Here is a 24,501-nt window from a genome sequence, read left to right as displayed (position 1 = left end):
GGGGAAAGCTTCTTTTTCTTTTTTCATTTTTTTCCACAGTTATTCGGGTTTAATGTGTATACGCACCTCTTTCTTTTTATGGTGGAATCCTATTTTATTTACATGGCTATACCAGGTTCTGTTTATTCGTTAATCAGGTTGTGGCCAGTTCTTTCTACATTTTGGCTGCTGTAAATAAGGCTGTCATAAATATCCATGCTACACTTTGAGCATTCCCTGGTATGTTAGATGCCAGTTCCCTGACATGGTGCCGTTGGGAGGTAGTAGAAACCCTGGGGAGTGATGAGGGATCTTTAGCTCATTAGGGATGTATCCTTGAAGGGGATAATGGGACCTCAGTTCTTCCTAATCTTTTTGCTTCCTTGCTGAAGTGAATGGTTTTATATGACTGAGTGCTTCTGCCTGATGTGGGATTTTCCTCTGTGTGCTGTGATTACCATTAATGAATAAAGAAACTACTTTGGACCTATAGCAGGGCAGAACTTACCTAGGCTGGGAAAACTCAGCTGAATGGTGGGAGAAATAAGGGCAGAGTCAGAGAGAAGCCATGGAGCTGCTGCCAGAGTCAGACATGCCAAAACTTTGCCGGTAAATCATTGCCACGTGGCGATACACAAACTAATAGAAATGGGTTATATTAATATATGAGTGTTAGACAATAAGAAGCTGGAGTTAAGGGGCCAAGCAGTGATTTAAGTAATACAGTTTCTGTGTGATTATTTCAGGGCTAAGCTGCCAGGAACCAACTAACACCCTCCTCCAACATCTGCCCTCATGGGTTACCATAAGCTCAAAGCAATAGGACCAAGTAGCATATCCTGATAGAATCCTCCAAAGATGTAGGCTAAAATAAACCTTCCTTCTTTATATGTTCATTTTCTTGGGTAATTGTTATAGTAACATGACTCTCTTTAACACATTTTATGATCAAAAATTTGAGTTCACATATATTGTCATTGCTTTTGTTGGTAACTTTTGAAGTGGAATTACTGGGTAGGTCATGTGCCAATGTTTATCTTTTTGAGGAACTGCCAGACTTCTTCCCATATTTACCATATTACATTCCTGCAGCTCAAAATCTCCATATCCTTGTCAATCATTGTTAATGCTTTTGTTTCTCTCTCACTCAAGTATCATAATGCTATGTGTCTCTGTTAGGGTTTTTATTGCTGTGAAGAGACACGACAACTGTGGCAGCTCTTATAAGGAAAACATTTAATTGAGGGGCCTTGCTTACAATTTCAGAAGTTTAGTCCATTATCATCCTGGCAGGGAGCATGGCACCGTGGTACTGAAGAAGTAGCTGAGAGTCCTTCATCTTGCAGGCAACAGGAATTGGACTGAGACACTGGGTGGTAGGTTGCGCATAAGGAACCTCAAAGCCCACCCCCACAGTGACACACTTCCTCCAACCATACCATACCCACTCCAGCAAAGCCACACCTCCTAATAGTGCCACTCCCTATGAGCGTTTATGGGAGCCAATTACATCCAAACTACCATACTATTTTATTTTTTGAGACAGGTTTCTCTGTAGCTTTGGTGCCTGTTCTGGAACTAGCTCTTGTAGACCAGGCTGGCCTTGAACTCCCAGAGATCCACCTGCCTATGCCTGGGCATAATCCCTATGCTGGGATTAAAGGTTTGCGCCACCACCGCCCGGCTCAAACTACCATACTATGAAATAGCCACAGAAAAATAGTGCCACTACTATTTATTTGTTTGTTTGTTTGGTTATTTATTTGTTTGTTTGTTTATACAGGGTCTTACACTGTAGTTCAGGCTAATTTTGGGAACTCACTAAAATCCTTTTGCCTCAGCCTCCCAGGAGCTAGGATTACAGGCATGAGGCAGCATGCTAGAGTTACTCCATGTTACTTCATACCTTAGAAGTGCCAAGTCTGAAACATTAAACAGGAAGGCTCACGTGTTTGAAGGGAATGTGTGGGATGGGCAGCTCCAGAGAGTAAATCACCTCACACGAATGTAAAGCTTTCTAATCAATTGGATACTTAGAGATCACGTTTCCCACATTTTAAAGATAATGCAACTAGAGCCCAGAAAAGGGAATTAAATTTATGCTTAATGCCGCTGCCAGGAGGGGAAGGCCTGTTTGCCTGGTTCCCAGGCCCCCTGTGTTCCAGCATGGCCTTTTCCATCCTTCCCTAGGAGCAACGTGGAGCTCCCCTGACTAACTTGTTCACCCATGTTGGTTGGTTACTGGAAAAGATCTAACTAAAACCATGTTGAATATTGAAGTTTGGCGAAACTGAGAGCTGCCACGGGGGCACCAGAGAGAATTTGATGGACATCCTGCTGATACAGAAGCCAGTGTGATGGGAGACAGTCAGCACAGCAGGGTGTCCTGGTGAAGTCTCTGGCTTGACTATGAAATCTGGCTGTGCTGTTTACTGTTGATCCTTCCTGCAACCCTCTTTTCTTATTCTTCAGATGCAGCCAATAATTAGTCTCTACATAGGGTTGTTCTGTCCCTGCAAAGAGTTTGCCTGGACTTGGTTCCTAGAAAGGCTTCGGTAAACTACTAACAATTATTACAAGCATTGGCTTGTTTAGACTATTGAAAACATTGTAACTTGAGGTTTATAGAAAAAAATGGATGAATCAGCCTTTAAAAAAAGAATAGCTTCACTAAGGAAGGTGGCCTGGAAAATTAGTCTTTTGTCTAGCTTTCATGTTTCTGAGCTATACAGAATGTAACAGCATTCCCATTGCTAAGAGAAGAAGACAGTATATTACCATCACATTCTTACACACTGTTAGCTTGGTGACTATGGGCAGTGCCTAAGTGTCTCACTTTGGGAAGAGAGCAGCCATTTTCAGTTAGTCTCCTGTTGAAAGCCCCAGCAATGGTAAAATGTAAAGCCCAGATGTCTGTGACAGGTATGATATATAAGCAGTGCTTACCCTACATATTCCAAAGGAGGACCTGTGGGCATTTGTGTTTCTATGCAAACACAGGGCACTTACCGGGAAGGCAGAAAGCGCAGGTGGCATCCTGGCACATCCTTGCCCTTGCTCATTGCCCTGGCCAGTGTGCACAGATGGCGCCAAGCCTTCCTCTCTTCATCACTGAATTGGAAATGGGACGGGGTGGGGACTGTCAGTAATTTCTGTCTCAGAGGGCCGTCAAGACAACTGAGTGATGGATGCTTACGGCTCTGAGTTCTCAGTCCCTGGACCGCAGTCAGCCTCAGCAGTTCCCATCCAAGCAGCAGCGCAGTAGGACTCTGCGTGCCACACGTGAGATTTGGAGGCAGATTGGACTAGCTTAGGTGGAGAAATTGGACATGTCTGTGTTCACATAGCATGATTCATGTCTACTCCGTTGTTGCTGCTGCTACTTTCCTGTAACCAATTTTAGAGCCTGTCTTGGCAGCTGGAAGTATTTGGGATTAATTTCACACTCGCTTTATGAGTTGAATGTTTTCCTGCACTCCCTGGGCCTCTCCCTCATTACTTTGGCATCAACTGATATGGGCATTGGACAGAGATGTCCTTTGGGGTCTCCATTTTATTTGGAAACCATCAATTTGAAAAAGCAAAACAAAGGCCATAGCACATTGTGCTTGAACTCGTTAGCATTTACTGTTTCCTATAACCCTCCCTTCTGTACTTCTGTACACCAGGAAATGCACAGCTTTCTCAGACAGTGGGGAGCCCTGAAAAGGAGATCGCTCCCCCTCAAATGTTAAGTCCTAGAAGCTGGTTGGCATTGCTTCTTAGTTCCAGGTGATCTGGGAGATCTTTTGGGGCTTGGCCATTCAGATCTGAATCTTGATGGGTTAGTTTTCCCAGCCCTCTTTCATATGCTAATTCTGCTTACTTCATTTGGCTCTGATGGAGAACAAAGTAAACTTGGCTGTTACATGCAAAACTAAATTGAGAACACGGAGATCTGTTTAGTATTTCATGCTGGCCAGTAGGTCAGAAAGATTTTCCTTGGGGGTAATTTACGTAAGACATTGTTTCTCCCATTTCTCTCCAGTTTCGGTGACCGTTTGGGGATAACAGTCTCTTTCAACAATGGCACAGAAGCAGACCCCGCGAGACAGGGGCTTTGAAAAACGGAGTTTCTCCCAGATTCCTTCAGTTTGGGCCTTCTTCTGGAAAGAGCCTGTGGCTTGGACTGCTGTCTCGCTAAGTCCTTCTTTCACTACAGCTGTGTTTAGCAAGTTGGGTGGGGCCATGGGCTAACATGGTGCTACACTTAGTGAGCACGCATCGAACATGGTACCCTGAAGTCCTATGAGCGAGTGCCTCAAGCTTTTGTTATGCCAGGCAGTGCTCTATTGATGTCTTTGGAGTTAAGTGCCTGCTGTCCACCTGAGCTTTCCCCATGAGCGACCTCTTCATTTTCCTCCTCCTCACTGCGCTTCCTCAGGCAGTCTGTTCTCCTTTGCTTTGCTGGGATTGTATCCTCTCTTGAAGGCACCTTCCCGCTACCTGTGTACTAGGAGGCCTCCCTTCTCATTTGTGGGCAGGAGAATGATTAAGGTGTTCTCTGGTGCAGAGGTCAGAGTGCATCCCCTAGAGTGCATTCTGCAAATTCCCGCACATACCTGGTACTCAGGAGCTGTTCATGACCTTGATCTCTCTATGAGTTCAACTTTGGATAGTGAGCATCTCCGTCAGTATCATTGCTCCACAATGAGGCCTACTTGTTAACATTCACAGCAGGACGGAGTGTAAGGATAGACTGAGACTGAGCTGGTTGTGGTCCTGGTAAGGATGCATACGATTTCAGGTGCTACAATTAAGCAAAGTGGCCTCTCCCATCTCTTCTAGGGGACTCCTTGAAGTAATGGGGAAGGGATGAGTTCCAACCCCATTTGAGTAAAATAGACCCCAGGGATATTAACTCTAGTCCACCGTAATCAGTCCCTTGCTAGCTTCTTTTACACTTTCTTTTCTGCACAATTAGAACATTATTATAATAACACTTCTTCCCACTAATTGGTTCTGTATGTACTCTTTCTTTTAAACAATTATGAGGTCCCGTGGGCTATACTCTCTTGTCTACTTTAAAATGCCAGAGGAAAGCACAGTCCTAGGCACACAGTAAGCGGTTCATTTTATGTGTTGCTGGCCTTGCTTCAGACACCACGGCTCCCTGGAGAGCTGACTGAACTGTAATTGGCTTCTGTAACTCCTTTAAGATGTTGGTCACGTGGTGAAGAATCCTGGTGCGCACGGTATATTCAGGCAAAGTTCTTGGGTTGTGCCGTCTTCCCATCACTCCCAGCTCATTTTCAGTGTCCCCCAGACACTCTGATGACCATCCCTGGAGAGCCCCTCTCCCCACATGGAATTTGAGAGACCACACAGCTGTAGACTGTACTCGTTTGAATGATGATGTTTTAACAAGCCCTTTGGGCCAGTGTCAATAAGCCATGAAATATCACTGAACGGATCGTCTGCACCAGACTGCCGAATCTCATCTGAGTCCTCAAGCTGGCCTGGACGTTGAGAAGGAGTTTATTACTCCAGCGTTGGCTCTTCCTGTTCTGGGGGACTATAGACGCCGTGAATCTCTGGGCCAGTCAGTTCATTACTTTTAATGAGCACAGAATTCACCAAGACATTAAAATAAAATAGAATCAAACACCAATGGGCAGACTTGGATATTCCACCCAATTGTTGCTTTAGTTCCTTTTTCCACAAGATTATTCAAGAGAGGTTTTTTAAGGCAGATTCTATTCAGTCCTGCCAATTTCTATCCTAAATAGATTTGGCATTGCAAACCTAACACACCCTGAGCTGTTTTTAATGCCCGGTGGGGTGGTGTTTGACATTTGTGTTAAAATGACAGTTTTCAAACTGATCAGATGTTTGAACCTTTTTTGACTTTTACATATGTGAAAGAAACATTGGATATCTCAATGTCTTTAATCTATAAAGACAAATTTAAAAGAAGTTATTTTCTGGGAAAACACAGAGAAATAGTCACTTTATTTTATTTTATTTGATCAGTGTTGGTAGCTAGTTATAAAAGACTGGAATAGGTTCACTCTCGAGTACTCCTATCCCACATAGTGAAGAAACCAGTGGGTAGGGAAGCTCACACGGAACATTGTCCCTTTAAAGCTGATTTCGTGGGTATTTCCACCGCTGGTCATATGGATTTAGAATTACTTGAGACATTTTCTCACAGAAGGAAGCTAGTGGATGAATGATGATTTCTTTATTTTCCGACCTAACTGCGTCTGTGGAAGGCAGAGTTCATCAAGTTGTTCTAAAGGAAACAGGGGTGTGCCAAATGCAACTTGCTGAGGGCTCGGGGGCGGTGTAATTGTCGCTAACCAAAGTTTGTCATGTCTTCAGGTGATGGCTCTAGCAGATGCGGTGGAGGAGAACCAGGAAAGGCTGTTGCAGTCCTCCGCTGGCCTGAGGAGCGCCACCCATTTGCTGATCCTTCTGGTCAGACTGTGGCAGAAGCTGAGCGCTGACCAGACCGCTATTCTAGAAGCAGCCTTTCTGCCATTACAGGAAGACATGCAGGGACTGGTAAGGACCCACAAGCCCCGCTTGAACAGGCTCTGGTTTGGGGGAGATATCACATGGCTATCTATGTTTTTTAAAGCATCAAAGAGGCTTGTGTTTTTACAAAAATGCTGTTTTCCTTTTCTTTAAGCCATAATAAAAGTGTCATATGATGGCACTTCTTTTTCCCTCCTTGAACGGTTTTAAAAATAGGTATATAGTCTATTTTTATGTAGTACCCAGTCTGCTTTTATGGGCTCCTCAATCTCTGAGAGGCAGAGGTAGTCATTTGACAGTCTGAGTGATCGCAGGAAAGCCTCTAGATTAGCTAATCCTTCCCAAGGCTGCCAGAGAAAACAGTTCAGTCATTTTAATTTGTTCGATGTTCTTAAATTTTAGTGTCGCTTCAAAGGTTAGGGCACTGAGATGGCTTTGCTGGAAGTGATGGGAATAGTTCTTTGCGTTCACGGAGTTCTTTATAATAGTTCATAAAGCCCTCTGCCTTAGAAGAGCCGTTTCAGAATGAAATGGGAAAAGTGAGTCTGTGAGTTAGATTCTAACCAGAATCCATTAAACGAAAGCACCTCTCTTGTGTGATTCATAGATGTGCACAGGAGCAGGGCCTTCTGCATGGCCTCTGTGCTTTCCTCTATGGAGAAATAATGGGCGCCTTGGAAACCAGCGCTCCAAACTCAGCTCTTTTTGGTGGCTTTTTCAGGGAAAATGATTTCAAACCCAGTTTCAGACCTAGATCTAAGCATGGTTGTGAAAGTCACAGTGCTGCAGCTGACAAGGTCCCCAGGGCCTGCCTGGCCCTGACACAGCTGTCCCCAACTATCTCATTTCACCATAGATGTGGCACCAACGAGAGCTAACTACTGTGTCCTTCTCCAATTCACAGACAAGCCCAAACCTCAGCTTTCTATAGTTAAATGCACTTCTGACACTGGTGCAGTAGTCCCAGGATTGGGAACCAACCCATCTGCTCAGAAAATGTGTGCTTTTAGTCAGATGCCTCATTTTAGTGAACACATCCATTGCCTTGGTTATTTTTCTATTGTCATGAAGAGATGCCTTGTCCAAGGAAACTTTAAGAAGAAAACCTTCAATTTGAAACTCATGGTTCCAGACGGTTAGATTCCATGACCATCATGGCTGGCCAGGAATACAGCAGCAGGCAGGCGTGGCAGTGGGGCAGTAGTTGAGAATTCACATCTGATCCACAAACACCAGGGAGAGAGAGAGAGAAGAGGAGAGGAGAGGAGAGGAGAGGAGAGGAGAGGAGAGGAGAGGAGAGGAGAGGAGAGGAGAGGAGAGGAGAGGAGAGGAGAGGAGAGGAGAGGAGAGGAGAGGAGAGGAGAGGAGAGGAGAGGAGAGGAGAGGAGAGGAGAGGAGAGGAGAGGAGAGGAGAGGAGAGGAGAGAGAGAAAGCGAGAGAGCAAGCGCTAGCTGGGAATGGTGTGGGCAAAGCCCACCTCTAGTCATTTGCCTCCTCCAACATGGCCACACCTCCCAGTCCTTCCCAAACCTTACTACCAACTGAGGACCAACCATCAAAATATATGAGCCTACAAGGGCTATTCTCATCCAAACCATTATAGTCATAAAAATCTATTTTTTTAAAAAAAGAAAAATCTTTGTTTTGTGACCTAAAATATTAATAAATACACTGGAAAAAGGGAAGGCACTTTTAGTTGCAAGTTCTATAAACAGACTGGCAATTTTCTTTTATAAGTCGAGTTGACCTTCAGTAGCAGATTCGGAGATGCTTAACTGTAGCAAGAGAAGGAAAGTTGTGCTGTGGTCAGATTATTCATAAATTTACTTTAGCAGGTCAAAGGCCTTGGCTAATCTCCAGTTTAAGGCCCACCACTAAATGACAGTCACCGTGGTCCTCAGCTGTTCTGAACTGATGCTTCTGTATCTGCAAGGGACAAGCTGGCCCTACCCCAGAGGCTGTGAGAGGAGCTGATGGGGACAGCTGGGTAGAGTGACAAACGTTACAGGTCTGCATTGGGACTGGTTTGCACTAATTACCTTTATGGTAGTTGTCCATCTCTCTGCCATACTCCAAAGCAAGAATCGGGTCCTGGGTCCTTTTACATCCCTAGGACTTTAAGGACTGGTACATAGCCAGTATCTAAGCAGTGGAAGACTGGAGAATGCCGAGGGTGGGAGAGGAGAAGCAGTACAGGCCAAGCGATGTAATCTGTATCGCCCCGTGCAAAGGGTAACATGAACCCCTGTCCAAAGAGTAGGTTGAGAGATGGCTCAGTGGTTGAGAGCACTGGCTGCTCTTCCAGAGGACCTGGGTCCAATTCCCAGCACCCACTTGGCAGCTTACAACTGTCTGTGACTCCAGTTGCAGGGGACCTGACGCCCTCACACAGATATACACACAGGCAAAACACCATCGCATATAAAATAAATAAGTCTTTAAATTAAAACAGTAGGAGCAGCAGTGCTGTTGAGGCTGGCGAGATGCTTCAGCAGGTAAAGGCAATGGCCGTGCAAGCTTGGCAGCCCAGTTTCTCTCCAGGTTCATGGAGAAAACTGACGCACAAGGTTGTCTTCTGACCTCCGCATGTGTACTGTGACATGCCATTGCCCCACCTCACACACATGCACACGCACACATCTACCCCCAGACACAATAAACTAAAAATTTTAAATCTCAGTGGATCCTTCTTCCCGAATCCCGTTTGTCTGTGGGTTCTGAGTTTCTGTGTTCTGTGTTCAACTACAGACCAAAAGTATTAATATGTAGATATTGTCTTGACAAGAGAGAGACCACATTTGTAGTGTTTATTATGTATGCTGTTATGATTCTTGGATTTTATTATTAGTTATTGTCCATTTCTTTTCTGCACCTATTTATATAGCAAGTGCATATTGTATATAAAAGTATGTTTGTCTAAGGTTTGGTGCTACCTGGAGTTTCAGGCACCCACTGCAGGTTTGGAATATCAGGGCTGAAGAAGTGTACTATCAACTTAGAGGGTTTTGTTTTTTTGTTTTTTTGCAATTTCTCTCAACTTGTCTTTTTTTTTTTTCTCTTTTATGTCCTAGGTTAAAAAAAAAAAACAATTGAAAACTGATTTTTGTTAGAATGAAATTTACCACTTAACTTTACTATATGCAGTGCTGCTCTGTGTTCTTAAGTGTGTGCATGTGTGTGTGCACGTGTGTGTGCATGTGTGTGCACATGTGTGTGCATGCACTTGTGTGTGTGTGTACATGCATGCTCCAATGCATGTGTGGAGGTCAGAGGACAACTTAGTTGAGTTGGTTCTCTCCCACCACCATGTGGGTTTTGTGGTGAACTTAGGTTGAGTGTGTTCTCAGTGTAGGTCTTGAAGAACAGCATCTTTTAGAAATACATGAGTGTGTCCATCATGAAGAACAGAGGCCTGTAGAAATACATGAGTGTGTTCACCATGTAAGCAGTTGAAAGGCTTTGTCCCTTCCTTCTTCTTCGAGACTTTCTATCCTGCCTCTCCACACACCCTCTTCCAACTCTCTTGCTAATGTGGTGAGAGGAGGTTTGTGTACTTGTGTCTGTTGGATATAAGACATTTGAAAAAAGCACATAGCCTGAAGAATGAACTCAAATAGTAATTTGAATACTTCTTGTTCTTGTTATACTCTTCATCTTTAATTGGACTGCATTTTCCCCTTTGGGATTATATTGTTGAGACAGCCTGTGTCTTGAAAGACGCATACAGTGTGTGATTTTGACATGCTAGTTCACAGTTCCCCATGCTGCATCTATTGGCCTCACAAATAAATGTTATGTGACGGGACTCTGTGCTATCCAACTGAGACATGAAAATGAAATATCAAACCTGAAATAATTTGAGAGGAGGGTGAGACGGGAAAGAAAGGAGTCTCTTACCAGAATGTTGAAAATATACCCCATATTGAAGTTATTATGATACCACAAAAATCTGAATGCAATTTAGATGGTTTGGTTGAGGAAGATGGCAGAGTGCATGTGTGAGGGGAGAACCCCAGACATGTGGACACCATTTCCAGAAGACACTGTCAGCTCCAGGTCACATGTCCCCACAGTATTGAAAGGTAGAGAGAAATTCACAGATGATATTTATGTTTCAGATAACTCTGGCTGATCTGTGTAATGATTTGTTGTGTTGTTATTTAGATGGAATGTGTCAGCAGGCAAGCTGTAGTCAATAGAAAACTCTAGAATAGTTTTTTTTCCTAATGATATCAGCTTCACAAAGCAAACAATATTCAGAACCTTTCTACGCCAGTGGAAAGCAGCCCTCTTCACATGACGTCACCAGTGGTCAGTGGTAGTGGGAAGCAGTGACCTTTGTATGACATCATCAGCCTCAGTTTTGCTGGAAGGCAGCGCCCTTCACGTGGTGCCATCGGCGGTCAGTGCCAATCATCGGTGTTTCTTTTGAAGCAGCATTGCATGTGCAGCAGAACTCATGGTTGTTTCTTTACCCCATCTCTTACGGATACTTTTCCATTTTTTGTCACTTTTCAGTAGCAAATAAATGTTGGTATTTCAGACTAGTGCATGTTCTTTTTTGTTGGTTTGTTTTTTTAAGATGTTGAAACTTACATGCACCAGAGGTACTTTGTGGAGCTGTGTTGCCCACTGAGAAAAATATTAAAGACCGTGTTTTATTTCAAAGAGCTCTTAAGTATAGTCCTACTAGTGAATTTGATAATTAGAATTGCTACTGTCCCATTTTTGAAATGATGCCATACATGTAGTCCAAAATAGTATTTTATCACTGCATGCCAAAGGGCTTTAGTGTGTATGTGTTTGTTGTGATCTTCCCATGATTCTTCACAGAACCCAAAAGACATAAAGGTGTGTGTGTGTGCTTTTAGGACTGGCTCAATGGGATAATCTCTTACCAATTCATTTTTATTGAAGACTTACTAGTTGTTAAATACCATTTGGCCTACAACATACCTTTTAAACAAGACAAACTTAGGTGCCATTTTGGTGGTTTTAATTCAACTTTACAAGCAAACATTCTAACCCCAAGCTCTTCAATACAGTAGCCATTTACAGCGTGAAATGTAAATAAGCTGGTATGGGATCAATTGGCTTCATCATCTGTCTTTGCCTTGCTCACAGTTACCTGTGACAAGTGCTTACTGTGTTAGAGAGAGCAGACAGGAGGCCTCTTACATAGCACCCGTGGGCATCAAAGGAAACCCAGGGCTGTGTCATTTGGATCAACCACAGCACATACTAGGAAACCAGTGAAGGGGAGAGGAGACTGACATGAAATTCCTTCTTGATGTTTGATTTGACACTCCTTCTTTCTGGTGTCTTGGGATCTGCTTGGTTATGTGTCAACACCAGTTACTTCTAGGAACAAAAGCTTTTTCTGAGAGATCTTAGTGCATCTGCATAAGAGGGAGGCGCGAGGCCAGTATGGGCTTTGCCGCTCTACCTTTGATATGGTTTGGAAGTACTCTTGGTGGTAACCCGTGACACTGAGGGATAGTAGAACCCAGAGGAGGTGACCCTAATGGAAGGAAGGGTGTCCCTGAGGAGGTGGGCCCCGATGGAAGGAAGGGTGTCACTGAGGAGGTAGGCCCCGATGGAAGGAAGGGTGTCCCTGAGGAGGTGGACCCTGATGGAAGAAAGGATGTCTTTTGAAAGGGATACTTGGACCCCAGCTCTTCCCTCCATCTGTCACTTTCTCTCTGTCCTGAGGTGAGAACTCTGCAATATTGCTACCACTGTGATGCTGTCTGGGTCTTGCCACAGGCCCAAAGGCCACAGAGCCAAGTTACCCCTGAAACAATGAATCCAAATAAGCCTCTCTTCCTTGTGAGTTCGGTGTTAGCTCAGGTATTTCACCACACATCAGGGAGCCCTGTGTCCTCCATGTGGCCATGGCTAATGCTGGAGTTGTCGTGAATTCCTTCCCTTCAGCATGCTCCTGACCTCTGAATCCCTTTGATTGCAGCCTTCTGGAGTGTTGCTTCATTTTGGATTGAATGTAGATAAATTCCCTTTGCCCTTCCTGATCGCGGTTCAGATCTGCTTCTCATTATCTTAGCAAATAGCTCAGATGGCTGGATTTTCCGTCCATCAGATGGCAAGAGAGCAAGGAGGAGCAGGATTAAGATTTTTGTGTAGACTGCTTTGAGACGTCTCTTCTGAGGCTCATGCGTGTTCGCTTGGCTCTGGAGGGCCTCTAATGAAAAAAGCAACAGCGTCCTGGACTTCGGAACCTGGCTTCATAGACTCCACATGGCATAGCTTTTGGCTCGATATTTTCTTTCCTTTGAAATTGCATTCAATATCTTTGGCATTATTATCTACCATTTGAGAAAGAAAAGCTTTATTGTGTTCTTAAGGACTTAATAGCTGCCTTCCCTAGAACCAGACTTTCGACTCCCTGGGAAGGTTAGGATGGAAATGTACATCAATGGGCGAGGGGGAATTGAACCTTGAGCCTCACACTTTGATTAATTGTTCCTTTTACAAACTGACATGGGAAGGAAATTTATTTTTAACATGCTGAACATGGTTCATGTGAGAAAAAGATGTTTACGATAGGAAGTCCTATTGTGTGGAGGACTTATCAAGGCTCACTTCGAAGGTTTAAAGGCACCTACGTCACAGGTCAGACTTGATGTCAGGACCATTGTGCCTGCTGTCTGGATTGAGCGATGACTGAGATGGCTAATCATTACCATTATTAATGACCCTCTTACAAGGCAAACAAGAGGAGGAAGTCTGGTGTCACTATTCGTCTGCCTTTATGACGGCTCAAGTATCATCGCAGTTGTAACTGTCTATGGGAATACAATCCAGAAAGTAAATATTCGGGTGTTTCCCATGGTCTTGGGCTGCAAGATAAACATGTGGAATTAGTTTCATGTTCACAGTTGCCATATACCCAGTGTTGGTGCAACTTAGATGTAAACACTATTGTTTAACTATATGATATTCTGTATCAGCAGAGTTGAATATAGCATATAGACCAGAGCTTTTCTTATGAATCTCTTTCTGGAAAGCTCCTTGTCTTGGGCCATTGCTTCTCTACCTGCCTGCCTGTGCTGGCATCTGAAGCAGCCTTTCTGCCCTTTTCTGTAGTGGCAGTCATTCACATCTCTGAACCGCCCCCTCCTAGTGTCCCATTTCACATCTGCGTGCATGCGTCCCTTGGCTCTGTTGGCACCTGTGTGAAATCTGAGTGCCAGTGCCAGGCAGTCACGTGGTTGCACCATTTCTCACTCATAAGCTTCTTTTCTGTGAACCTCCCCTCAGTCCACAGAAGCTGAGTGTTATCCAAGCAGAGCTGGCAGTGCCTTTCTCTTCGTGCAGAACAGTGCGGGATGTTCTCCCTCTTCAGGCAGGCCAGTCTGCAGCCCCTCTCTTTCCTCTTGTGGACTCCACCCCTGGCATGACGACCTCACATCATACTCAGACACTGTCGTGTGTGCGTGTCCTGTATGTCCAGTCAATTCTTTTGCATCCTCACAGGGTTAAAGCAATTAAGTATATAACTATATCTAATCATTTGGGGACCTCTGAAGTAATTCAGGTGTTCTTCCACACTGTACAGCTGTTCAAAGATAGCTTTTACGGAGGAAGCTTTCTACCTCCTTTGCTATGCTCTATTTTAAAAGCTGTACCTCATGTTTTTGCATTGTCTGAGAGCAAAACCTGTTCTTTGATATGCCAATAGTAAGATTCCCATCCACACACCTGTCAGGCTAGAGCACCATGTGTGTACTGTCACGTGAGCATAGTGTAGTGTGCTGTCTTAGTGATGGTGTCGCAGATGTGACAGTGGCTCCCTAAAGTTAACACACCAAAGCTGGTTGAGCTGTATGGACTCTGACTCTGGTTATTGGTGTGTGATGTTTTTATTTAATTTCAAAAATTTTTAAAAACAAAGACATTAAAAAATAAATGCAATTGAAATTTAAAAAAATTCACACTACTCACACTACAGCTATCTGTGTGGAAGTACAGTGTAGGATCGTCATGCAGTGACATATCTTATGTGACATTGCACATATAGCAGAGTGTAGCCCAGTTGTTAAACTGTGCATTCAAGCATTATTCATTCACATAACCTCCTGAGATAATACAGGAATTTTTAATCTTATCAATGATAAATATATACAAATAAAAGCCATTGCCAGATACATTTTGCTTACCCCACCTTATCCAAATTTGTCAATAGGTTGTAATAAAATGGACATATCTACCTATTTCTGACATTGTCTTTCCAGAGGTTACTCTAGTATAATGTAGATTGCCAGGCCCCCTTAGCCTCCTAATTCTGCAGGGAAAGGTGAGTGTGCTATCCGCCTGTTCTGCCCCACCATGACGCAGGACAGTCAGACGTGATAGGGAGTGAAGTTAAAGTAGGAACTCAGTTTATTACTGTGATTGTCAGCTTATATAACTTAAGTGACATCGTGTGATTTGGGGATACCTCCAGCCAATGAGAGACATTCAAGCCCTCTCTCTGGCTTGAGGGTGGCTACCTAGATTTTGCTGTCTCATCCTCATTCGGTTCCCTGAAACTCGAGCCAGGCTTTTCTTTGTCCTACATGCCTTGAGGTGTAGGCCCTGAGATAATTTTGTCCCAACAGTAGATCATAGAACTAATTCTATGTCAGAAATCTAAGTTAATGAACTAAGAAAATGGTATCAGAAAGTATCTAATTATGAAGCAAACTAAATACTAATAGTTGGGAAATATAAATTGTGTTGTGTAGAGCATGATGCCATATCAGAGTCCAAGTGTCTTCTAGAAAAAGAAATACTTAACTCGTTCTGAGTCCTTAGGCGTGTTTCCAGACTCCAAGCACTGGCCTCTTCCTCTGGGTACTTGTAAACCATCTCATACTTTAGGGCCAGTTCGGCTTTGAAGGGAGGGAATGTGACCATTCAGCTTTGGTCTGAACTAGTAAACCAAAAGCACAGAGGAGAAATAGGGTGTTAGGAGAGCGAATGAACGTGCATTTCCTTCTGAAGGCATTCCTGGGATGTGAGGGACACTCGGTGTGTCGAGGGAGGCTCTGGCCAGGTTTGAGGCTTCAGAGTTGTGGCTTATGCATTAGGTTGGAAGCTGTTACCTGAGAAAGGAATTTCTCTGTCTCATGTATATCCTTCAATGTGATATTTTTAAACCACATAATCTGGGCTTCATTATGTTTGGCTGTGACATTACTATAAATGATCCGCTTATGCACAATAAACAGAGAAAAAAATACATGTGCTAAGGTTTTTCTTCCTCAATAAGATATCTATGTATGTAGATATGTATCCAAATTATATTTTTAGCAGAAAATAACCACAAATTTTATTGTTTGTTTGTTTTCAATCAACTAGAACCTACACAGCCTCCTCTGACTGTTTTCATAGTAATTTCAGGATTTTGATGTTTTATTATTTTTGTCATTTGGATGGCAACAAGAACAATAAATTGGTAATAAAAAACAAATGTTTTAAAAAACAAAAACAAAATAACAGTCTCTCAAGAAACCAAATGTGTCAAACCATATTTCTAAAACTGTGATCTAGGCGGAGTATATGTAGCTAAATGATAGGTCACGTGCTTAATATGTACAACACCCTGGTTCTATCTGTAACATCACTGGAAAAGCCTCACAAAACAAAACCCAAAGTCATTTGTGACACATTTGGAAACTTTACAAGGGGGTGTGGCTTTCACAGTCCACTCTCTATACCCTTGAAACTTCCGTGAGGGCTAATTGAATGCCAGGTGTGGGACCAGGCATGTGACAGGCATCAAAAATGGGTGGTCATTACTACTGTATCTCAAAAATAGGAGGCCAGGGGAAGCACTCACATTCCTTCAGGTATTGTTAAGAAAAACAAGAGCCTTGCAGTTAAACTCTGATGGTGGATTCTTTCAGCACTGAACATTTTAAGGGCTCTGTGAGCCTCCTTTAGACATCATTTTTTAAAGCATATTTTGCTCCTGAGCAAGAAGGAATATGTAAGCAGCATTCACTGGCCTGTGTGTCTCTCTTCTGTCACTTCTGTAGTCGAGGCCACAGCTCTGTGCCTCCTTGAGTGATGGCGGGAAGGTATCATGGAGAAGGTCAAAGCAAGCCTTGCTTAAAATTTTGCTGCGCTGCCTTCACGACTGGCGTGGGCCTCAGCAGTTCTCTCTTATGGTGTTGCTTTAAAGCTTCACACAGCCGAGTCATGGGCTGCTGAAGGTGAAGACGCTTCCGAGTGGAATTCGTTAGACAGACTGATGTTCGCTGTTCTGACAGCGATCCTATGCAGAACATAAGTTAACCAGACCACATTCATTCCAGAGATGGGTGGCTTTGCTGACTTCAGTTGTGTTGCTTGCAAAAGGCAGGAATGTATGAACTGTCATAGTGACAGGCTTTCTTTGGGGGCATCTTTTTGCCTTATATCTTAGGAACATTTAGCTGTGCTTTGCAAAAAAAAAAAAAAATTCTTTAGTTATTCATGAAATCTTGCTTCACTAAATTTAGGTTCATACTCTTACCTTGCTTTTCTGCACATATAAGAATATTTTTGGTAAGTGATAAAATACCATATGAGTCTTAACAGTTTTATAAAAAAAAATTGTGGGTGTGTGCCATGTTGTACACGTGCAGGAGTCCGATCTCTCTGCCTGTGGGTTCCAGGGACAGAACTCATGTTCTCAAGTTTGGCACTGAGAACTCTTCCCAACTGAATCACCTTTCTGACTTATAGAGGACATTTTAAATACCAGTGGATTAGCTGAGGCAGTGTGAACACTGCCTGAAGCTCGGCAGAAGTGGCGCATTAAGACAAGCTAAGGTAAAGTCACGTGCAGTGTGACCCAAGACAGAAAGCCAGCAGTCGCTGGATCTGGATCCCACTGAGAATAGGAGGATAGGCTAACCCCCTGCTTCTCAGATGTGAAAATGTTGGGAAGGAGGCTGTCACCAAATCTGCAACTGAATGCAGAGCTAAGAATAACATTTAAAGTCTTTTTCTAAGGAGTCCATGAATGGTTTGAATTTGAGGGCGGAAGTTATGGAAAAAGACAGGGTCTTGTTTTTCCACCACAGAACAAGCATCCTTGATCAGAAGTACCTTTCATAGAAATAGGAGAAATTTTGCTTCTAGAATGAGGGCTAGAGGATAAAATCACCTCAAAGCACTTTAAGTGTTCCAATCTCTAAATATACTTTATTTTCTACATTACTATAGTTTTAGGATTTTTTTTATTATTAGTGATGCAGGGTACTTAAATGTAGGAGCCATATCTGAGTTCCTTTCATTTTTTTTAATTTGACAATATTTAATGCCATGTACCATTTAGTCATAAATGTTATTCTTAAAAATAAATATGAATTTGGTTTGGGTTATGGCTGCAGTGCAAGTGTGAGGCCTGGCATTTGGACCCCGGACTCATGGAAAAGGACCAACCTGGTAGTGCACCTCTGTAATTAAAGTCCACTGTGGAAGATGGGACGTGGACACTAGAGAATTCCTGGAAACTCCCGGAACCAGCCGCTGAGTGTACTCATTGGCAGACCACAGGAGGCCTTGCCTTATAGAAAGTGGAAGAGGAAGACTGATGCCCGAAGTTGCTGTCTGATCTTGTCACACATGCTGTGACAATTAAATACCCACACCTTGACACATACACACAAATAAACATGCACACCATACACAGAGAAAACGGCAAACATAAAATAAATGTCTGTATAGACTTCCCCTGCAGTTTTATTTAGTGTACAAAACCATGTAAGGTTATATCACTTCATATGGTAACTAGCCTTTTTCTCATTTGATTGCTATGGAGAGAGTGGCATATTAAATTATACTATAAAAGGGTTACTTGGTGTACTATTCTAGATGCTTCTCCAGATTTGCCTTCTATTTGGGGATTATCAAAATAGGAGTCTAGTGAGGGCTCTTCCTGCAGCTGGCTCTTACCCACTAGTGACCTTGACAAAGAAAGCAGCGTGTAGCCACAGCCTAAAATACTGAAGCTTCTGTGTGGTCCCCCAAATGGCAAACTAGAGGGGACAGAGGAAAACAGAATCAAAGGGATCATGTATTGCTTTATACTTAAATCAGTGGTTTTACCTATTTTGGGATGTTTTTCTTGAGTTTGGTCATACAGCAAGGCCGTGGTCCAGTTCCTCGAAGGGCTCCTAGTAGAAGCATGGCAGTCCAGATTGTTATTGCAACATTTCAAGAGGTGCCTAAGGCAGAGGCTCTGGGAGAGAGCTAAGGCATGAGGTTCACACAGTGGGCAAGAGATCTTGAGAAAAACGAAAAGTCCAGTTATCTAGACTAGAGGAGACAAAAACCTCCCAACCCTGACTCTTAACAAGTTAATTTCCAGTGCTGAAAAGGGATATAAAGAAGGCAAAGTAAAATAAAATGCACATTGAAACCCATCCCTTCCCCTTCCTTCCACTCCACACATGGTTTTGTTTACTTAGGCACCACCCTGCTCAGAGGAGAGGGTTGTAAACATCACAGATAGGGACTTGAGAACTAGCTCCAAAGCAAGGTTCCCAACAGAATACAAGCTCACTTCTCTAGTAGAAGTTTGTAGTGATAATTTCCCATGTTAATATTGCATCTCATGTTGAGATACAAGGCATGTTATTAGTATGAATATGAAATAAAAGCTTGGCGTAAGCAGGTGGGTACGTGTGTGTTCATGAGGTCAGTGGGCTCAACAACACAAGGGCACTTAGAATAGCTTATCCTCCAGCTCCTCACATTTGAGTTTTGTTTCCTGTTTTATTAGGTAATTATGCTATTTGTTTAATCATGTATTACCACATCGAGATTTACCTCACAACTCTGCTGTCACCTGCTCTTGTCTCATAAGCATTCTCTTTTGTTATTGTATTTGGATTTATGCAGCAGCTTAGGCCCTCTGGATAATATTTTACTAGTAATCTTTCTAAGTATTGTCACTATGTCTCACTATGTTAAAGCACTATCTATGCTAAATAGCTATACATTTTTTCCAGGCAGTAGAACCTGGGAGAATGGAGCCTGAAAACAAGGCGGACTGAAAGTCTCATGCAATAGCCAACTTCATTCAGAGCACCATACAGTTTATACTCTGAGGCAGTTGTTCGCAACCTTCCTAACACTGCAGCCCTTTAATACAGTTCTTCATGTTGTGGTGACCCCCCAACCATTTAATTATTTTTGTTGCTACTTCATAGCTGCAATTTTGCTGCTGTTGTGGATCATAATGTAAATATCTGATATGCGCCCCCCAAAGGGGTTGTGACCCACAGGTTGAGAACCACTGCTCTGAGAGTTAGGCGTCCCATGAGTGAGTGACAATGACAAGTCAAGTTGTCCACGGCTGTGGAATAACAACAGTCAGTTGTAACGAGTCATCTAAAGCAAGCTCACTCTTATGGGCTCACCTGGGAGGGGCATGAAAGCATGTTCCAAGAATTAGTCCATGCTTTTGAAGACACTGAGGTCACAAGACTCCGGTCTTAGTTTCTTGACATTTTCTCACAAAAATACATGACATGGTTTTTTACTCTCTCTGCGAGTTGGCAACAGGGAAATTGTGTAGTAGAGCTTCTGTGTTGACTAAATTCTGCGTCCGTTTGCGTCCGTTTGTGTACATTCCTGTCGTCTGCTTATAAACATGGCGCCTTGCTGAGATGGCCAGTCCAGAGGACACAGAAGCTGCTTTCATGGTGAAGTGATCACAGTGTGTACTGATGCTAAATGACACTCCAGGACTCGCGCTTGTCCTCCATAGGACTTGGTCATAGGCTCTGAAAGAACTTAGAAATATGTCCTCACTTGAGAGTTACTGGAGGAAACTGTAGATGTTAGTCTAGTGTAGATTTTGCTTTGTGAGTAGTAGAAAAAAGAGATGTTTTGTAGCATCTATTGGTTTACTTTGTTCTAATGGATTTGGGGTTGGAGGTACTTTTCAAAGTTTCTTAGTCCCCTTAAAGGATTCCCAGAGTTGTTTCTTTCTTCCCTGATTTGCCTGGTGGCATCTATTATAGGTAGATAGAAATAGGCCCATGGCATCAGAAATTTTAGCTTACTGCTCATGGCAAGCACTGGGAAGCTTTCGTGGGTATATAGAGAGTCTCACCAACTCTGTGTGCCAGCGTGGGAGGAGCCTGAGCTGTGCACTCATTGTACACCGAGAGTGTGCAGCCACCCATAGGGCAGGGAGGACTAGAGGCCAGGCTTTTGGGCAGAATTCCTGGGAAACAGAGGAGGCACAAGTGTCCTAATTTTCATGCCTCTAGGCGCTCGATCATAAAGATCCTACCCAGTCATCCTTGAGATGCCCCCAGAGAGCCTTTTCTGGCTTTCCTGGCCTTGTACACTCACTGCTTGAGCGAGCCTGCCTACAAGTGTTCCCTTGGGTGCCAGTTCAGTGTGCTGCTGTCTTCTGGGGAGATGCTGATGCCTCAGTGCAGCTCTGATGTTCCGAGAATTGCAGCCTCTGCATTTTAAGGCGACCCCACACTTCCTCAGGTCTTTACTAGCCAAGATCGACTGCTCCTAAGAAAAGTGCGGCAAATAGCTATTTATTTATGTCTTTTTTTTTTTTGGTCACATGATAGTGAAATGGGACTAGATAGGCCCTTATAGGATCAGGGCCACTTCCAAAATCATTCTTGAAAATAGTGCTGTTAGCTGTTGTCACAGCCTCGAGGCTCTGGCCAACCTGAACTTTGCCAGCCTCTTCGCTCCATCCCAGTCGCCCCTGTGCCATCTAGGGGTCTGTGCATGCCAGATCCTCTTCAGCAGAATGTAAGGCTAAAGACGTGACATTCCTGGCAGTCTGAGCCACCTGAACATTAAACAGGCATGCACCGGCTATAGATAGCATTGGTTATTCTGTGCCTGGCACAGGACAAAAACACTTGTCGAATACCGACACCTTTAGTCACCTGGATCCTTGGAGGAGGCTGGCAAGAAGAATTAGTAGCTCGTCACCTGAAAACTCTTGGCTCCCTGTCATTTGTGTATAACTTCCAAACTGGCTTTTGTCTGCAGGGCTGGGAAGAAACAGTGGATGCCGCCATAGCCCACCTGTTGAAAACCTGCCTGTCGAAGAGTTCCAAGGAGCAGGCTTTGAACCTCAACAGCCAACTGAGCATACCCAAAGACACCAGCCGGCTGAAGAAACACATCACCTTGCTGTGTGATAGACTAGCGAAAGGTGGGCGCCTCTGCCTGAGCACGGACGCTGCGGCCCCGCAGGCCATGGTCATGCCAGGTAAGCATCCTGCTCACCCTCCCTAAGGACAGTGCTCTCCCCATTTATGGGAATGTGCCTGCAGCTGTATTTGGGTTTAAATTTCATATTAAAGTGATGATAGCCAAGAAAATTGCTTTCACGTTTCCCCTCACATATCCTAGGGTAACCACGTGGATAAATATTCTCCGGGTATTTGCTTGCTAAACATTTCTAGAATGGTATGTCTCCCCCCATCCCACCCCCGTCTCTGTCTTTAAATATATCATCCATTTTGTTTTGCTTCTAACCAATAAAAAGAGGATTAGAGAATAAAAGTGTTTTAAGGAAAAGTTTTACCAAATGTGATCTCAAGATACTGCACTTCATGAATGTAAATAACATGATACAAGGAACTAATGCGATCCAGATGGGTCAGGTCCTTCTGCTGTTCCTTGGCCTGTGATCACCGGAGGACGGGGCGAGAGTCTGAGGGAAAGACTGGGATGGGAGAGGTGATCAGGCAGGCATCAGGACCAAGGCATCTGTGCGTCAAGGTGGGGAAAGTGACCCAGGTTGACCCCATGTGGTCCTTCCTTGAGGGTCCAGACAGCTCAGCTTGCCTTCCCATGGTCTGGGTCTGAATGGCCAGTCACACTGCACTCGGGTGTCTTAGAAGATCCCAGTCCAACTTCTCCATCCTAGCCTTCCTATCGCAGCTCACAGAGTATAATAACTTTATAATAACCAGTGGTGTTATTAGATGCCGCAGCTGTGGCATGTTTTTACTACAGCCAGCACCACAGTTCGGGGACTTGTGTGATTCTGCTCTTCTCTCATGTATGTCTCTGTCCTGTCCTCTGTGCTGATTTTCTTGCCGTTGCCTTCCTTCTCCCTTAAGTAGAATGTCTGGGAGTATGAGAGGATTCAAGTGAAATCTTCAAAAGACAAACATGGAGGCTGCCTAGCACAATCCAGTAAACTCAGGCTCCAGAAGCAGACAGACCAGTGTTTGGATCTTGTCTCTATCCCTTTCGGCTTAACTGTCCTTGGATGTTTCTTCCAATCCTGCTGTCTGCCCCTAGACCGGCAACCTGTAGGTGGTGGCCTGTTGGAGCCAAATAGTGGAGATTTACATTATAATTCCCAACAGTAGCAAATCCAGTTATGAAGTAGCAATGAAATAATTTCGTAGTTGGGGGTCACCACTACATGAAGAACTGTATTAAAGGGTCACAGCATTAGGAGGGTTGAGAACTACTGGCCTAGATGGTTAAGAGAAATGATACTTAGCCAGACAGTGGTGACTCATAACCTTTATTCCCAGCTCTCAGAGGCAGAGACAGGCTCATCTCTTGTGAGTTTGAGGCCAGCTTGGTCTACAGAGCAAGTTCCAGGACAGGCTCCAAAGCTACAGAGAAACCCTGTCTCGAAAAACAAAAACAAACAAAAAAGAAAGAAAGAAAAAAGAATAATGATATTTTCCTTGCTGCCAGGACTTTCTTTGTAAAACACTTAGCCCCATGCTTGGAATCGAAGCTATAGTTGTGCTGTTGTTGCGGGTGTGTATGATCCATCCTCTGAGTCCAGCAATGAGCAAACATCAGGCTTGTGTGCTCAGGAGGCTGAGGTAACTATGAAGTTATTATACTCTGTGAGCTGCCACAGGAAGGACCTGAAAGCTCTTTATTCTGATTGGCACAGTGTGTGCGGCCTTCCCTCCATGCCTACCCCACAGGAAAAGAAGTGGGGTTTCTGGAAGGAGTGGGAGGATGGGCTCAGCAGACCTGATCCTGGGCCTAATGATCAGTGTGGTCAGCTTGACAGGATCTGGACTCACCTGGGGGCCGGGCGCGTCTGTGCCAAGTCCCTTGATGTGGGAAGACTCATCTTATCCCTGGGCTGGTCCCTTCCCTCTCACAGACTATGCAAAATGGAAAAGCAAGCCAAGTGTGGTATCCATCCCCCTGTTCCTGGCTCCACACGCAATGTGCCCAGATGGATTAAGCACCTGTCACCTGTCCTTCCTCACTATGATTGACTAGACCCTTGAACGCCGAGCCAGAATAAAGCCTTCCTTTCCAGGGTTCCCTTTGTCAAGACATTTTTATCTCATCGGCAGGAAAAGAAAGAAGTGGAGAAAATGGTCTCATTTCAGTTGAGGTTATGGTTGTGCAGCCGTTTCTATGGAAATCTAGCCTGGTTGGGAGCAGAAGTCCACAGTCTCCTTTAGCCGCACTTACTGGTCATGGAGCTTGGTCCATTTTTCTTCAAATAACTGAGCAACCGGAAGGTTGTGTGTATATGTTAGATTTGGAATATGCAAGCTGCCAGTGTAAAAACTTTGTGTATGTGGACAGCAGAGACAGAGGAAAGGGGAGAGAGTGGAGGAAGAAATAAAAAGAGGAAGACAAGAAACACATTTGTTCACAGCCTAGGAGTGGGAGCCAGGCTGTGCCCTTCACGTCTGTCTGGTTGGGCTCTCTTCACTGAATGCGCCAGAGTCACCCTGTCGCAGTCAGTCATCCCATTAGCGCTTACCTGCTGGTGACCCTCCCTCCCCCACTGTGGCTCTAATTGTGAGTAATTGTGAGCAGCTGTGCCCTGTCCCTTCTCACCATGGTGCTCAAGAGCACCTGAGGTTTCTCACGCCACTCAAATTTTCACACGTTTTATCCCCGTACTTAGCGCGTTCTTGAGGGAAATGAGACTTGTAGCAATGTTGCTCTGTCCCAAACAGCAGAAGCAGAAGACTCTTGCCCAGAGGTAACCCAGGTCCTGGAAGTGTTGGG

The 24,501-nt window shown here is 44.1% G+C and overlaps 1 protein-coding gene across 4 annotated transcripts in view; it reads left to right on the top strand.

Annotated features, from left to right (window-relative positions):
• Nucleotides 1-24,501, top strand: part of Bbs9 (Bardet-Biedl syndrome 9) — a 402,621-nt gene that overhangs the window by 313,605 nt on the left and 64,515 nt on the right. For all 4 annotated transcript variants that reach the window (XM_050124914.1, XM_050124916.1, XM_050124915.1 and 1 more), the window contains 2 exons: nucleotides 6,343-6,525; nucleotides 21,529-21,751. In XM_050124914.1, coding sequence (XP_049980871.1) covers nucleotides 6,343-6,525; nucleotides 21,529-21,751 — 406 coding nt within the window. The remainder of the gene's footprint in view (nucleotides 1-6,342; nucleotides 6,526-21,528; nucleotides 21,752-24,501) is intronic.

This window comes from Alexandromys fortis, unplaced genomic scaffold (assembly GCF_014885135.2).
Source record: "Alexandromys fortis isolate MF-2015 unplaced genomic scaffold, M_Fortis_MF-2015_v1.1 scaffold_204, whole genome shotgun sequence".
Lineage (NCBI taxonomy): Eukaryota > Metazoa > Chordata > Mammalia > Rodentia > Cricetidae > Alexandromys > Alexandromys fortis.
This window is presented reverse-complemented; position numbering and strand designations above follow the sequence as displayed.